The following is a 16,382-nucleotide window of genomic DNA, read 5'->3' as shown; positions in this document are numbered from 1 at the left end:
AGTTTCGACCGTCTCCCCGCTTCCTGCTGATGTTCAGTCCTGCCCACTAGATAAATGGCTGCGGAAATGTCCGCAAGAAGGTTTATGGCGATCAGAAAGGTGCTGAAATGAACAGACGGGGAAATAGAAACAGAAGAGAAATGACTCTCCGCCCCTCCCCACGTCTCTCTTTTTCTCCCCCCAGGTTCTTGGGTATTTAAACAGAAACGCCCTTGATACTAAAAATCTAATCAAAGAAATTAAAGCAATTGCTAGTACTCCGACAGAGAGATACTTTTTCAACGTGGCCGACGAAGCGGCACTTCTGGAGAAGGCTGGGACGCTCGGGGAACACATCTTCAGCATTGAAGGTAAAAAGGCCTTTCTAGAACTGTCTTTCAAACACTGTTTTTATTTTTGTAGAATTTGCTATTCATATAATATACTTGCTATACGGATATTAACTCATAGACCAGCTGAAAAACTAACTCAGATATGTCAGCAAGAAATAATAAAAAAAAAATGAGAGTGATTAGCAAACAGAAGAAAAATGTGAATCCAAGTACTTTTGTGTTTTGCCTAAATTATGACACATCAATATTGTTTAATTTTCCAGAAATTTCTGAGGTGCAAAGAATCTCACACATGGTTGATAAGATTTATTTTTCAGTTTTTGAGAGAACGATCTAGCAATACCTCTCATAATGATAGTTTTCATATTGCATAATATCAGAAAGTCTTGAATCTGTTTATAATTACCACATGTGCCTTTAAAATAATGAAAACGCAGTGATGACCTCCAGCACTTTCTTAGTTGGGGGAAAGGCTTTCCTTATTGCAGTTTCTACAGGCTTGGAACGCCCTCAAGGAGCACAGTCACCCAGGCAGACTCTCAGACCTGGAGAACTAAAACACTCTTTACAGTTGGTTGACGAAAGAAAGAAAGAAAGAAAGAAAGAAAGAAAGAAAGAAAGAAAGCTAACCCAATAACTCTCAACAGTAAAGCTGGTGTCGAGTTGTGCACCTACATATGAGGTACAGCCTTAGAAACTGGGTTCAAAGGTACTGCATAGGCATCTGACGCTGTAGTCTGACCTCGATCTTCTGACAATGCACTAGAAATTTCTATCCCACCACAAATTTAATTGTGGAAGTGTATTGTTTCTGAGTTATTTGAATCACCACTGAAAACTAAGGCCTCCTGCAATAATTTGAAACTACTAAGGCATCTGTACCAGCACATTTGCTAGAAGTTCATGAGTAAGAATAATTACAAACTAGGCATAGTGGCACATGCCTGCAATCCCAGCCCTTGGGAGGCAGAGACAGGCAAGTCTCTGTGAGTTCGAGGCCAGCCTGGTCTACAAAGAGAGTCCAGGACAGTCAAGGCTACACAGAGAACCCCTTTCCCGAAAAACAAAAAAACAATAAACAAAGGAGGAGGAGGAAGACAAGGAGGAGGAGGAGGAGGAAGAGGAGGAGGAGGGAGAAGAGGAGGAGGAGGAGGAAGAAGAAGAAGAAAATTTAAGGATAACTTGAAATGATTTTGGACATTTTCTGATGTTGAAGACATTCAAGCAGCATAACCACGTTTCTCCCCAAAATTATCTCTCTGCAATCTATGTAAAGTATGAGATCTCCCAGGGAAGAGTGCATCTCACAGCAGCACAGTTTGCTATTCTACTGAAGGGTCTATGCAGGCATTTGCCTTGCGTCTTAGGAACATCACTGAAACACAGCCATTCTGACCAAACTGAAAAGAACCTGCCTCGCAACTGCGCCCTGTGGTGTTAGACAGGGACAGATACTTTAGCAGGGTTAAAGCAAACTCCCAGGCAGTCACTCTAGTCTTGGGTCCTGGTTTCCACTGGCTAACACAGCTTCCTCTGTCCAGCCTGTGTGCAGAGCTGTCACCCACTGCTCTAATGCATCTGAACCATTTGTTTACTAGGAACCCCAGTATTTAAAAGTAAAACCCAAGTTGTTTTTTTTTTGCTAGTAATGATAAATTTGGAAGAATATCCTGATCTCAATTTTCACCTTAACTAATGCTTTTCCTTTGCTGGGGCTAATTTGGTATTAGGCACAGCATAAATATTACATTAAATTAATTAACGCTTAATGGAGATCAAAGCCAACTTTGAACACGACTTTGCAAACTGTCTTCCTGATTTGTTCTTTCTGAAATTATCCAGGCTATAGTTGTGCATTGACATTAAAAACGTGTGTGTGTGTGTGTGTGTGTGTGTGTGTGTGTGTGTGTGTGTGTGTGTGATCTGTATGTATGTTTGTGTACTACTTTTGTGCCCAGCGCCCTTGGACACCACAAAAGGATGTTGAATGCTAAGAATTGAACTGAGGTCCTCTGCGTGTGTGAATGCACACACAAGCATGTGTGTGTCTGTGTCTGAAATTTTGATTTTTAAATTGATGACAATAAGGTGATTTTTGAAAATGATATTTTACAGGCACTGTTCAAGGAGGGGACAACTTCCAGATGGAAATGGCACAAGTAGGATTCAGCGCAGATTACTCTCCTCAAAATGTGTGTACATCAGATAAGTTTAAGCCAATGCTGTCACTTTCCAGAACACCCACATACACAATCACTTAGACATAAAGTAGGAAAAATGGCCATCTTGTGAGCAATGATTCAGATTCCTGAGCCTAGTCACTAAGCTGTAAAAAAAAAAAAAAAAAAAAAAAGCAATGAAATTGTCCCTTCCCTATATCAAAGAAAAATATAAAAACATCAATTACAGCAAAGGCTTTGAGTTCCCTAAGGCAATGACAATATACTAATTCCAGGCATCAGCCTTATAAAAATTTGTGGCCATCAATTAACTACCTGAAAAATTTGTCAGAGAAACAAGCCCTTTCTACTCTTGACACAGTCACAGTGTACATTAACATAGTATTGGTTTTTTTTCAAAGAGCCTTTTTTTTTTTCAAAGACACTGAATTTTTGAAAACAGGGGATTTGTGAAATCTGAGGGGGTGCCAGAATCCAGTCTTTGTAACTTTGGAAGTCAGTCCATTGCGGGGTCCTCAGAAACAACCTCTAGGTCTGAACCCTGACTTTGCCCAGAACATGGGAGGACAAAGGACAAAACAATACCAGATTCTGAGACATACTTAGGAACTGATTTGAAATCAGAGGGTCTATGATAAACAGATCAAAGGGTCAAGAGCAGCTCACATTCTATCTAGAGCAGTGGTTCTCAACCTCCCTAACACTGTGGCCTTTTAACACGGCTCCTCTTGACGCTATGACCACCACCATAAAACCATTCCTGCTGCTACTTCATAACTGTAATGTTGCTACTGTTACGAATCGTAACATAAACGTCTGATATGCAGGGTATCTGATAAGCCATCCCTGGGCAAGAGTCGTTCTACCAACAAGGGGCTTGCGACCCACAGGTTGAGAAGCACTGGTCTAGAATGAAGCCTCTGTGTTTACTGATTCGACAACCCTTAGAGCTGTTGACAAGGTAGAAACCCTTCCCATAGGAAAAAGGTAAATAAGCACAATATTACTGAAATATTCTCGCACAGTTCCATGAGTCTACTGTCCATTCCCTGGAATCCATTCATATCCCCAGCTTAGAATCTGTGCTTGTATTATGCTTAAATTCTCAAATGTTTTGTTTTGTTTTTGTTTTCTCATCAGAGTGGACTGTTTTTTCCTTATTTGTATTTTTAACCCCATATCATACCCTTGTTTCCTTATCCCTGAGGGAAAAAAAAACTTTAAATGGTATCTCTCATTCTGCCCAAGCCTGTGTTTCTAAGGACTTGCAGCCTTTGATACTTAGATTGAGTTTGAACAATGCTGAAAGCCCTGCACTGCTTGGCCCTCCCCTCCCCCACTGAGGCTTATGCCAGAAGGTTTGAAAGGGACCAAAGAAAACAATGAGGGGCTGTGGGGCTAGAACAGTAACCCAGTGGGTAAGAGAGCTTGCTGCACAGGCATAAGAGCCGGAGTTCAGATCCCAGCACCCATAGTGCGCAAAGGGGCCCATGGTTACCCATGTACCTTTGTCCCAGCACTGCGGGGAATGGAGACAGGAGGGCCACTGGAGTTTGCAGATTCCCACCTCTGCTTCAGTGAGAGACTCCCGTGTCAAGGAACTAAGGCGGAGAAGCGTGACAGAGCAGTGCACCTGATGTCTTCCTTTAGCTCCTGTGTGCACACGCATGCACATCCAAACATACAACACATATACAAACATACAAAGAAGAGAGGTGAACACGCCCCTGGTCAGAAGAAGGTCTCCCATGACAGGCTAGGGAACAGCAGCACCCCTCCCTCCTGAGGCCAGAACTTTCTATTGACTCAGTGTATCTTGTATTCATCGCGAGCCTTTCCTAGAAGTAGCTGGGAGGAGAAGCTCTCACTGGATTCCTCTATAAGCTCTGAGAGGCGCAGCACCTGCAAAGGCGTGCCTTTGAGCTAAAGATGACTACACACCAACCCTGCACTATTGCTAAGGGTTCTACATGACACATTAGAATAAGTTCTTCAAAGACAGCACGGCTCAGTGGCTCTCAACCTTGCCAGTGCTGCGGCCCTTTCTTTAAATACAGTTCCTCATGTTGTGGTGACTCCCCACCCATAAAACTGCTTATGTTGCTACTTCATAGCTGTAATTATGCTATTGATATGGATCGTAATGCAAATATCTGATTTGCAGGGTGGTCTTAGATGACCCCTGTGGAAGGGATGTTAGACCCCACAAGGAGTCATGACCTACAGGACGTGTGTGTGTGTGTGTGTGTGTGTGTGTGTGTGTGTGTGTGTGTGTCTGTGTGTCTGTGTGTCTGTGTGTACTTAGTTTACTATGGAAATTTCCTTATTTTTTGATACTTTATTTCAATGTTTTGACTGATCCAATTTCGTTTGCATTAAAGGTGACTTGTCTTAATCTTCACTTTTTTCAATTGTTTCAGGGTATTCTGATGCTAGGTGCAGTGGGAGCTTTTGACTGGAGCGGAACTGTTGTCCAGGAGACGGCTCATGAGCAGCACGTGATATTTCCCAAACAAGCCTTTGACCAGGTTCTGCAGGATAGAAATCACAGTTCGTTTTTAGGTGAGGCACAGCAAAGGTTGGCACAGACCACTAGGGTTCTTTTCCTTTAATCTCTCAGGTCAGCTCAGCTTGTAAACTGCCCTCTAGTTAACGTGTTTGTAAGGCACAGCTGTTACCTCTGCCAGTCAGGCCTCAGCCCATAAGTGAGGAAAGCTGGGTTCTACACACAGATCACTGTAGGTGTCTGTTAAGCTCATGTGGTCTAAAAGGCAATTCAATGAGTAGTGGACTTCTATTGTTTTAAAGTCCTTAGGGGTTTCTGTTTGTATGGTAAGTACCTGCTATGGGGTGCTTGTATTCTAGCTATGCTCCTTCCAAATTCCGTTGAGAGCCAGTTCCCTTAGTAATGTTTATCAACTTCAACAACTTAGCAAGCAGCAAAACCAGAACTCTCATGTAGACCTCCGTAACTCCAGGGCCCATGTCCTTTCCATGAGACAGAATTCCTATTTCATTTCATTTGTTCACTCATTAAACAATTGCTGAGGGTCAGCCAGTGTCTTTGTTCTGTTTCCTGTCACTGCGATAAGTTACACTGACAAAGGCAACCTAAAGGAGAAAGGGTTTATTGGGCTCACAATTCTGGATCACGGTCCATCACTGTGAGGAAATCACACAGGGACTCAGAGGAACTTGACACAGCTGTTCACATTATATGCACACAGCCAGGAGCAGAGAGAAATGATTTCATGGATGCATGCTTCCTCCAGGCTCACTCTCTCTACACTTATATAGTTTAGGACCCCCTGACTAAGGAATGGTGCCACCCACAGTGGGAAAGGCTTCTCACTTTAATTACTAAATTAATATAATCAACCTAATTCCTCACAGGTATATGTCAGGGGGAATACTTAATCTAGACAACTCCTCACTGAGACTCTGTTCCCAAGTAATGATATGTTGTATCAAGTTGACAATTAAAATTAACAAATAGCAAGGCTTGTAAGTAGCCAAAAAGAACAACCCAGAACCAAGAGATAGCTTTGGTTTTTGTTTGTTTGTTTGTTTTAGTTTTTAGAATTTTATATTTTAATCCAGATCCCACACTTAGCTTTTCCTCCATTGAGAAGGTTAATAACCACATCAGTTGATTTCAATAACTGCAATAAGTCATAAGTAATTACTCTCACTAGGCACCTATAGGGCCTCCTACTTCCAGCCCTGTTTAACTAAAGAAAGAAAACCGAGCAACAAAACCCCTCCACCACTGGTAGACACATAACACTGGCTGAAAAGTAGCCCAATGGTGAGACAGATCTCTACATAAAGGTCAAACACAAGAGGGCAGGTACTGAGCGATCCACTGTGAGGACCAGGATGTTCTTCATTGGCTTTCGGGGGCAGCTTCTTGTTCACTGTTTCCCATAGCACCTGATCTGTCTCTGAGGTGTCAAGAGACGGCTTTGTAAGCTGAAGTCCTGTCTATGCTACCTAGAGCTACAAAGGACAGTTCATCTCAGGAGCACGAGGAGTCATGGCGGCTAACACCAAGACTTCTGAGCGTCTCTGCTCCCTCCGAACGCCCTCTCTGGCTGAGAGAGTTAGTGATGTCTAATGTAGTGATGCTCAAAGTGCTTCTCTCCTAGGTTATTCTGTGGCTACAATTTCTACGGAAAGGGGTGTCCACTTTGTTGCTGGTGCGCCTCGGGCAAATTATACTGGCCAGATAGTGCTGTTCAGTGTTAACAAGGATGGCGAAGTGACAGTGATTCAGTCTCACAGAGGGGACCAGGTAAATATCATTACTAAGCAATCAGTTCGATTTTATGGATAACTTAATTAATTTTATGGGTAACTGGGTTAAGGGGAGAGCGCAGTGGGTAAAGTGGAGACTGGTATTTACTGAGTGACTCCTCAGTGTTTGAGCCTGTCATCTGAATTTCCTCATGTCTGTTTTAAACCCTAACAACAGAAGTTTCTTTGGACTTAAGTCTGATCCTGCTACTGGCATTGGTTTTCTAAGAGAAAGGAGACCACACACTAGCTGCAATCTAGCTATCAAATCACACTTTTGCCTCATTTTTTTGGTAGTTTAAAAGAATAGTATTTCTATTTTGAGAGAAAAACGAGTGTTGTGGAGGAAATCACTTATTAAATTTTAAATCCTTAAGAGATGTTCACACAGGCACTCACTGAGCATTGCTGGATGGGATGCCATTCAGGTGCCAGCCCTTACAATTTTGCTTTATTATCTACCTAATGCTCTCATCTTTCTTACCTGGAACATCACCTGTGCTGGACCATGACTCTGGTATTACAGCACTCATGTCTCTCTTCGCCTAGAAATCTCCTTTTGTCCTCCATAAGATGCTATTCGGCTGATGCTTTTCTCTAGGCCCTCCCTACATGCTAATGAGGTGCCTTTATTATTACATTTTGTTTTGTTTTGGTTTAGTTTTCATGGTAACGTGACTATTTGCTTTCCTTGGCCGGCCCTATTCCCTTCTGTCTTCCTCTAAGTCACAGCTCACATAGCTATGAAGGGTTCTTCTTCTGAATGTGGCCTTTGGCTCACTGGCATCAGAAATACCTAGAGCCGTACGTGCTAGGATATGCATGTGATTATATAACTCCTAAGATGACTTTGCTTTGATACTCCAGCTTGGCTCCTATTTTGGGAGCGTGCTGTGCGCAGTTGATGTGGATAAAGACACCATTACAGACGTGCTCTTGGTAGGTGCTCCCACATACATGAATGACCTCAAGAAAGAAGAGGGAAAAGTCTACCTGTTCACAATCACAAAGGTAAAACTACACATTAAGCAAGCAGCTTAAGTGACTCTGGCACTGATAAAGAAGTTAATATGAGATTTGAAGGACACTTATTTTTTCTGGAGTAATAGCCAATTTTCGCGCATAGTGTGTCATATGTTTAATCAAATTCAAGGTGTCACCATCATTATATTTTTTTAAAAGTACATTAAAAGGCATGGAGCTTAATATATAGAGTGTTCTGTTTTCCACAAGAGGTCTTTGGATATCGGTCCCTATGCAAATGAAGCCATTATAAGCACAAATGATTTTTTGGCATACACGTACAGACAAATATTAGTTCATTTGTGACATTTCTGTGAAGTGATAATAGTCACTGGGCGGTCTGACCTCTTCACTTCGCAGTGAAAACAGTTGTCGCAGCAACTGCAACAACCCCCAGATGACCCACAGTGCTTTCTCCACCGGTTTGCCAGAAAATTCCAGTGTTTAGTGTCACACGGAGGTGCCCATCCAACTCTTGGAATTTCAGACGCTTCCCATAAAACTGAGCTGACTCAAAGAGAGACAGCACAGCCTTTCCAACTTGTAGCCAGTCAGAACCCTAAATCCATTTCAGCAGGAATCTGGCGCTCAGTGAGGACAGGAAGAAAAGCAAATGAAAGACAGCGGTTGTCAGGGAAAAGCAGACAGGTGTAGGGTGAAGAGAAGTCAAGGCAGGGAAAGTTCCATTTAGTTCTTAGGACAGTTTGTGTTTGGTGCTTACTATATATTAATGTAAAAACTGACACACGCAGTTAAAATATTTTTAATTCTATGTGAACAATGTAAAATCATAGGCAAAGAAAGGGAATAGCCCTTTCTTGAATGATTTTTTTAAAATCTCCTCTTTCTTTAGTATTTCTTGTTTGCAAAATAGTCTGAAATATCATTAATTATTGATTATGAAAATGGCTTTTTACATTTTGTTCTGGTTGACTTGTTTTTTGCATGTATGACTGCTTTGCCTGCATGCATGTTTATTTACCACATGATCAAAGAGACCAGAAGAGGGTGTTGGATCCCCTGTAACTGGAGGTGGCAATGCTTGTAAGCCACCATGTGAGCGCTGGGAAGTGAACCCAAGTCCACTGCTAGAGTGAAAGTGCTCTTAACCTCTGGGCCAACTCTCCAGGCCCAGCAACCTTCTTAATGCTTTCTCTAACTCACTAAAAAGTAATCTTCATGCAATTACAATGAACTAGAAAGAAGAATCAACACTGACTCGTTTCCTGCTTGAGGCACTTTGCTTTCTTGCAGAGTCGTTAAATATTTCCATACTTGAGCACAAAACCTGAAGGAAAACTGTGTTTTATGAGAAAACGTCTTTTCTCTTGCACAGAGTCATTTAGTGTTGCTTGTTATGAGAATGCTAGCGACTTCGTTTTCTGCCTCTTACCCAGTTATTGTTTACGTCATCACTCCTCAGCAATTTTTAAGGAAGTTCTAGATTATCGTGTTACATTGTATTTTGTTATCTATCTTCACTTCAGTCATGATATTAGATTCCCACCAAAAAGTTTTTAATTTACAGGTTTGGAAAGAGGTGACGATCCTAATAGTGAGGAAAGTGGAGAGAGAGAGAGAGAGAGAGAGAGAGAGAGAGAGAGAGAGAGAGAGAGAGAGAGGTTGGCCATTTCATGTAGGTTTTTCAGGTACAGCAAAGAGAATTATGGACTCATTTACTCTTGCCTTAGGAGCAGATATCGTGTGACTTTGCTTTATGAAATTCTAACTTATACCTCTCAACACACAGAGAGAGTCAATGATTCTAAGATTAAAACCCTATCTACTTTTTCCACTTTGAAATCCTGTCTGGACATAGATGGTTTGTATATCAATGGCACACATCACATTGAGACTCCTTTCCCATTTGCAAGGGCATCCTGGATCAGCACCAGTTTCTTGAAGGACCCAAAGGCACTGGAAATGCTCGCTTTGGCTCAGCAATTGCGAGCCTTTCCGACGTCAACATGGATGGCTTTAATGACGTCATCGTTGGCTCACCTGTGGAGAACGAGAACTCTGGAGCTGTGTACATCTACAACGGCCACCAGAGTACCATTCGCACCAAGTATTCCCAGGTAACCCATGAACAGTGTGATGGTGTGCTGTGCACATGAATGCCAGAGCTAGACAGCATCATCCCTATCCATGCCATGTTCTTTCCATCAGAAAGCATTGAGCGAAGCTTGACTACATGTCAAACACTCCTCTAGCTCTGGGAATGCTGCACAAAACATTCTGTACGGAACAGGCAAAGCTCTGCTTTTTGTTGACTTTATATTCCAATAGAGAGAGAGTATGAAAAGAGAAAAGTTGCAGTGTTACAGATTATCATCTATACAAATGCCAAGGGTCAAACATAAGAACATAAAACTCAACTAAGAGGGTATCGGATGACTGGAGGATGGTTAAGGATGGTTGAAGGATGGTGAAAGATTTCTCACTAATAGGCAACTTTACGTCAGTCCTGAGGAAAGCTGACTATAAGAATCAAGATCTGAACTTGTCCCAGCTCAGTCTCTGCCCACAGATTTCTCAGCACTTTGTCATGGTTTGTGATACAGAGGCATGTAATAAAAAAAAAAATACCCACATAGATAGATGTGCTGGCAGAAAACAGTACACAATTCCTGAACCAGACAACCTGAAAAAAAGACCACATAGAGAATACAGGGCAAGATAAAGACTGTCATTCTGCGACTCTGCTGGGTGGACTACAACTTTATTTTAAATCTGCTCTTTCAGAAAATCCTTGGCTCCGATGGGGCCTTCAGGAGCCATCTCCAGTTCTTTGGCCGGTCCCTGGATGGCCATGGAGACTTAAATGGGGATTCCATCACTGATGTGTCCATTGGTGCTTTGGGGCAAGTGGTTCAACTCTGGTGAGTCAGTAAGTACAGGACTCAGACTAGCAACTTAAAATGGCTTTATTGTGTAATACGTGTCATGCCAATGTATTATATAAGACCTTAGGAAATGTATTTATCATCATTTGCACAAAGGAAGAACTATTCACGGTTTTCCTGACATGTATATGGGAGGGGGATTTCCTTGTCATTAGAGTCATGGGTTCTTTTTTTTCTCCTTATGTGAAAAGATTCAGTGTGAAGAAAAGACAAAGAGCTTGGAATGACACCTCACACATTTCTGACTGTTATCTTCTTATATCTTCATTTCATCTTCCAGTCAGGAAACCTTACAAGAACACACACTCATAGGACATAAAGTGAAACTTCTTATGTGCATAAAACACATATTTTAAAATCGTTAAGTCATGAACAAAAAAAACCCCATTATTCTGGCTTCTCTGACCTCTTCACTCCCCTGCACAGATGTAAAAGAGGAGGGAACTAGAAAGAATTCAAAGGCAATGTGGTTCAAGCATTTAAAAACGAGGAATGTAAAGGGCCTGGAAAGATAGATCAGTTGGGTAATGAGTCTGGTGTGCAAGCGTGAGGACCTGGGTTCAATCCCCAGAGCCCATGTTCAAAGCCAGACATAGGCAAGTGAGGTAGCTCCTGCTTTCAATCCCAGCACTTGGGAAGCCAACAGAGGTGGGTCTCTGAGATAGAGGCCAGGCTGATTTACACAGAGTGCTTCAGGTCAGCCATAGCTGTATAGTGAGGCCACTTAAATAAACAAACAAGCAAACAAAAAGCCAGGCATGGTGGCATGGGCAAAGAACCCCAGTGGTGGTGAGGCAGAGAGAACGCCTGTAGCTTCCTAGCCAGCCAGCCTGTACTAGGTATCAAGTTCCAGTAGAGGAAGGACCATGTCTCAATCAACAGGGAATCTGAAGAATACCACGCAAGGTTGACCACTGGCATCAGGATGCAGGGGAACACATAAATGTGCAGCTACACACACACACACACACACACACACACACACACACGCACACGCACACGCACACGCACACACACACACTCACAGGTGTATGATCTAGTGAGATCCTGGAGTTGAAAAGAACTTGATTGTTCCCTCAGGAATACTGATGCATTCAGTGTTCTCTGTTGAAAATATACATCTTAACTGTCCAGACATAGCAGGAACAGAAACAGAGTCCACCGACGTCTCGTGACTTCTAAGTTTGATGCTACTCTGTACACATCTGAATCATGTGGGAAACTAGCAAATACATTTACTGAGTAAAGTTAGTTAAAACAATTCAAGAAAGGCAAGCTTGGAGTGTTTTCATAGTTAGATGGCTTCATCTAAAATAAAGTATGAAAACAGAGACCTGGCAGTAAGCTGCACTGAGTGAGCCTCGCCACAGGTTTCCCATGCTGTGCGTCTGCTCTTACAACACTATGACATCTTTAGTCAGTGATGTGACCAAGCTTCTGTTTTAAAAAGGAGGATTTGATTCTTTAGAAAACTCAGCACATATGGGATCAAGTAAATGTGCTGAGCTGAACACTCAAGCTAAGCTAATATTCCGTGCGCATTCCTACAAAGTGCTGAACTGTCCTTTCTGGATAAATCTGAGAATAATGTGTAATAAATTTACAAAACATGCAAGTCAGTGTCACCTACATTAGAACGGATGCTCAATCTCTCAAATAGTTGTCCTAAAATTCACATAGCATATTAGGTTATAAACCTGGAAGTGCATTACATTTCTTATTAGGCGTGTCATGGTTGCCTATTAAGAGAAACCACAGATCCATAGTAACTGTTGAGGTAGTCTTCCTAGTGATGCCTGAGGAAAAAAAGAAATGGTTTCTGAACATATTTGTGTTACTTTTCAAAATGGTGGAACCAGTTATCAATCATAGCTTGCTGCCTTATAAATAGAGGGTGGTTACACAGGAGTCGCTGTGGAGAAGTTCAAATCCTACTAAAGGAAGAACTGATAGTGCAGGTTCCAGTTCCTCACTGACAAGCTCCCAGGGAAGTGGTAAGCCTCCAAGTATCTGGGTCTCAGGTATTTTCATTAATAAAATGGAACTAGTATCTGTTCTATTTACAACAGTGTTTGAGGGAACAAATAAGACTGTGGCTCAGGTATACAAAGGGCCGCACCAGAATAGAAAATGCTGGTACCCTATGATGGACTCCTCAGCCATATTCTGCCATCATGCTAGTTGCCACCATCATGGGCAATTGATGCCAATCATGGAGGGGTCTCCTCTCTCTCTCTCTCTCTCTCTCTCTCTCTCTCTCTCTCTCTCTCTCTCTCTCTCTCTCTCTCTCTCTCTCCCTCCCTCCATTTCAAGAAGTGAAAGTAAGACTGAACCCAGTTGGGAAGACATGACTTAACATTGGGGACACGACTTAACATTTCATTTGCAAAGAGGTTTCAGGCTTCTAGTCTATGTCAGTTAAAGTGCTATTAAAGTGGGGATAGAGATAGATAGATAGATAGATAGATAGATAGATAGATAGATGATAGACAGACAGATGATAGACAGATTAAATGGATGGACAGATAGACAGACAGACAGACAGGATCATTCTGTGGGCTACACAGTTACCAACCAAAATCTATTGACCCCTGCTGCCATCTTTTGCTTTCAAATAGGAAATACTGCTCTCAAGATCTAAGACAATGGAGAGGAAAATTCAACAACACCGTCCCTGGGTCATCAATGTAAAGTTCGTATGTATGCTGAACAATAACGTGCATATGTTTCCACTTATGTTTTTTCAGGTCACAAAGTATTGCTGATGTGGCCATAGAAGCTTCATTCACTCCGGAAAAAATCACTTTGCTCAACAAGGATGCTAAGATAATCCTCAAACTCTGCTTCAGAGCAAAGTTTAGACCCACGGGACAAAACAATCAAGTGGGTAGGTAGAGCTGAAATAGCCTGGGCAGCGTTGGGTTTGCCTCCATAGCTTTAGCTAGGGGGTTTGGTCTGCAGACCGGAAGAAGTGAGGACCTTTACTGGAGACACATTCAGTACCTAGGAGTAGCCCATTGGGCGTGAGAGGTGTGTTTAGAGCATCCTTGCTCAGGTCTAGGTGGTGGCGTTTGCTAGAGAACATTATACTCACTGGGCTATGATCATGGGCTCTGCCTTTGAGCCTCTCTTACCCACAGGGACCTTCTGTAGATCCTCAGCACACAGAGAGTAAGAGCTGTGGAGAGTTCTTAAGTGAGTGTGTCGCCTACTGTCCATGCCATTGCCTACATGGGTGTGCTCAGCGAAAGCACCAAGGATTATTCCTGTTCTAAAGGAAGAAGAAAAATAGAAAGGAATACACAGTTTGTACCCATTGTTTTACCATTTCTATAGTACAAGCCTGAGTGTGTTCCATCAGATGGGAGAGAGCACAGGTGCCTAGGACCTAGCGTTACTTAATTGCAAGCAAATTAACTTAAAGGCTGAAAACAGTCAGTTCAGTGTTTGTCATGATTCATACCAAGAAAGGCAGAGGCATGGAGACAAAACTACAGTGAGGTTCACAGCTGACACAGTTTCCAGGTTTTCCTACCTTCAGGTGTTCAAATATAGACCCACCTTTGAATGTCATGCCTCAAAGGCCTGGCTTGGTGCACACCTCCACCCCACCGCCATATAAACATTTTTAGTCTGCTTAAAAGATTAAAATGGAAAATGTGTTCTCTAGCAGACGTGGCTGGCTGCACAGCTATCTTGGCCCTAAAGCATGAATATGCCTTGCGCATCTTTCACATTTTGAATGTCCATATAGTCTGTTGGCACACACGGGAAACCCTGTACTTGCAGAGAATCCTCTTCACACTGATTGGATGGTGAGGATTTGGGGCCTTTCTTGCCATCTGGAATATTTCCCTTTGACTCTCTCCCACCGTGCTCAGGTCTATGCTGATGAGCTGGCTGGTCATAATTTTTCACTTCTTTGCTTGACAATGACAGCACTTAAGCAATAGATCCCAGGGGAAGAAGTCCCCCTCAGTCATGGTCATAGGGGAAGGGAGTAAGGGGAAAAATGGGAGGGAGGGAGGAATGGGAGGATACAAGGGATGGGATAACAACTGAGATGTAATATGAATAAATTAATAAAATATATTTAAAAAAAGAAATAGACCCCATCTTTAAAAGTGTACAATCTATGAAACTTTCTATTTCACCAAGCTACTTGAAAAAAAAAAACCCATGAGATGTGCACTAACTTCATCCAGCTCACGGCTACCGAGGCCCTGCTATTCATCGTCTCTTTGTGTGTTTCTATCATTTATTTTTAGTCTGGCTATTCAATTTTTTCATGCTTTCGACATGTTTATTGGTCTCATTAAGTCGCTGAGGCACGGAAATTCTAGTTTCTTTAATAGATACATTAAAGATTCCAATATATTGTCCTCAGAAGTATACTCAACTTTGTAATACTGAATAAATCTGACAAAGTAATTGCCAATAAGGCAGCTGCTGCAAACAGCAGGGAGTACTCTGACGTTCTGTGTGGCCAGTGGACTTTTGTAAAGGCAGCCAGTCTGATTAGTTAGACTTTAGTTGCTGTCATCATTTTTAATCACATGGTAGTTTTTCATCCACTCCCGAGTTGATAGTAATAACTTCTGCCTGCTAAAAAGAACATAGGTTCAAAGAAGGCAGGTAAAGTGCTCCAAGTCAAGGGGGACACAAACTGTGGGATTACTGCTCAGCCTACTGATGTCTGACTCAAATGCTGGTGCTGCAATGTTGCCTGTCCTTCCCCACGTACACATCCAGCGTATGTCAGGCACAGGACGTGCTATCTTAGATGATCACACGCAATCGTTATAATAACAGTTAGTCCTTGTAATAGAGTCGGGGGTAGAAAGAACATAACCTCTCATTTCAAAATGACTCAGATTTTATTTCCGACCTTGTCCCAGCTGGGTGAGCTCATGCCAAGTATGCGGTCTCATGTAATCTAGTTTTGTTATCTCAAAAATAGCATCCGAGTGTCCAGTGGTCCAGGCTTATGGTAGAGTTGGTAGCATATGAGGGTGTGTTCACCTGGAAGTATTCCATACGACAACTCTTCCCTGTGTGCTCCCCAAGTATGTGCCCACCATTATAGAGGGGCTAACATGCAGGAATGGATCCGTTTGTCCAAGTTTATCTAGTAGATTTCTGGGGGCAAGCCCAATAGCTGTTGTTTTTCACAGCTACAAGCCATGTTCCTCTGTCTGTCTGTCTGTCTGTCTGTCTGTCTGTCTGTCTGTCTCTCTCTCACCCCCTCCTTCTCCTTCCCTCCTCCTTCTTTTTTCTTTGTATTCACAGTTACTTAGACCAAATACCATGAAACTACAAACACCACACCCTTCTCCTCTGCACATAAACCACCAATGTAAAGATAGTTTCTGTGTCTCTTTGATATCAGGTGCTTTGTCCAGTAAGACACAGTGGAGCCAGGCTGCTTTCTTCCGTCAGAGCTCACCTGACATATTTCTCTGCGATTTTTATCACAGCCATCCTGTTTAACATGACACTTGATGCAGATGGATATTCGTCTAGAGTAACCTCCAGGGGGACATTTAGAGAAAACGGTGAACGGTTCCTGCAGAAGACTATGGTTGTAAACAAAGTGCAGAAGTGTTCTGAGCACCACATCAACATACAGGTGAGGCCTCGCGGTC

The 16,382-nt window shown here is 42.4% G+C and overlaps 1 protein-coding gene across 2 annotated transcripts in view; it reads left to right on the top strand.

Annotated features, from left to right (window-relative positions):
* ITGA2 (integrin subunit alpha 2) overlaps positions 1-16,382 on the top strand; it is a 95,667-nt gene that overhangs the window by 53,647 nt on the left and 25,638 nt on the right. For both annotated transcript variants that reach the window (XM_084801676.1, XM_084801675.1), the window contains exons 9-17: positions 185-350; positions 2,448-2,524; positions 4,933-5,074; positions 6,661-6,806; positions 7,676-7,819; positions 9,706-9,909; positions 10,577-10,713; positions 13,485-13,624; positions 16,215-16,366. In XM_084801676.1, the coding sequence (XP_084657802.1) occupies positions 185-350; positions 2,448-2,524; positions 4,933-5,074; positions 6,661-6,806; positions 7,676-7,819; positions 9,706-9,909; positions 10,577-10,713; positions 13,485-13,624; positions 16,215-16,366 (1,308 nt within the window). The remainder of the gene's footprint in view (positions 1-184; positions 351-2,447; positions 2,525-4,932; positions 5,075-6,660; positions 6,807-7,675; positions 7,820-9,705; positions 9,910-10,576; positions 10,714-13,484; positions 13,625-16,214; positions 16,367-16,382) is intronic.

This window comes from Acomys minous (assembly GCF_964271855.1).
Source record: "Acomys minous genome assembly, chromosome: 11".
In the NCBI taxonomy this organism is placed as follows: Eukaryota; Metazoa; Chordata; class Mammalia; order Rodentia; family Muridae; genus Acomys; species Acomys minous.
Note: the sequence above shows the minus strand (reverse complement) of the source record. Positions and strands in the feature narration are given on the sequence as shown.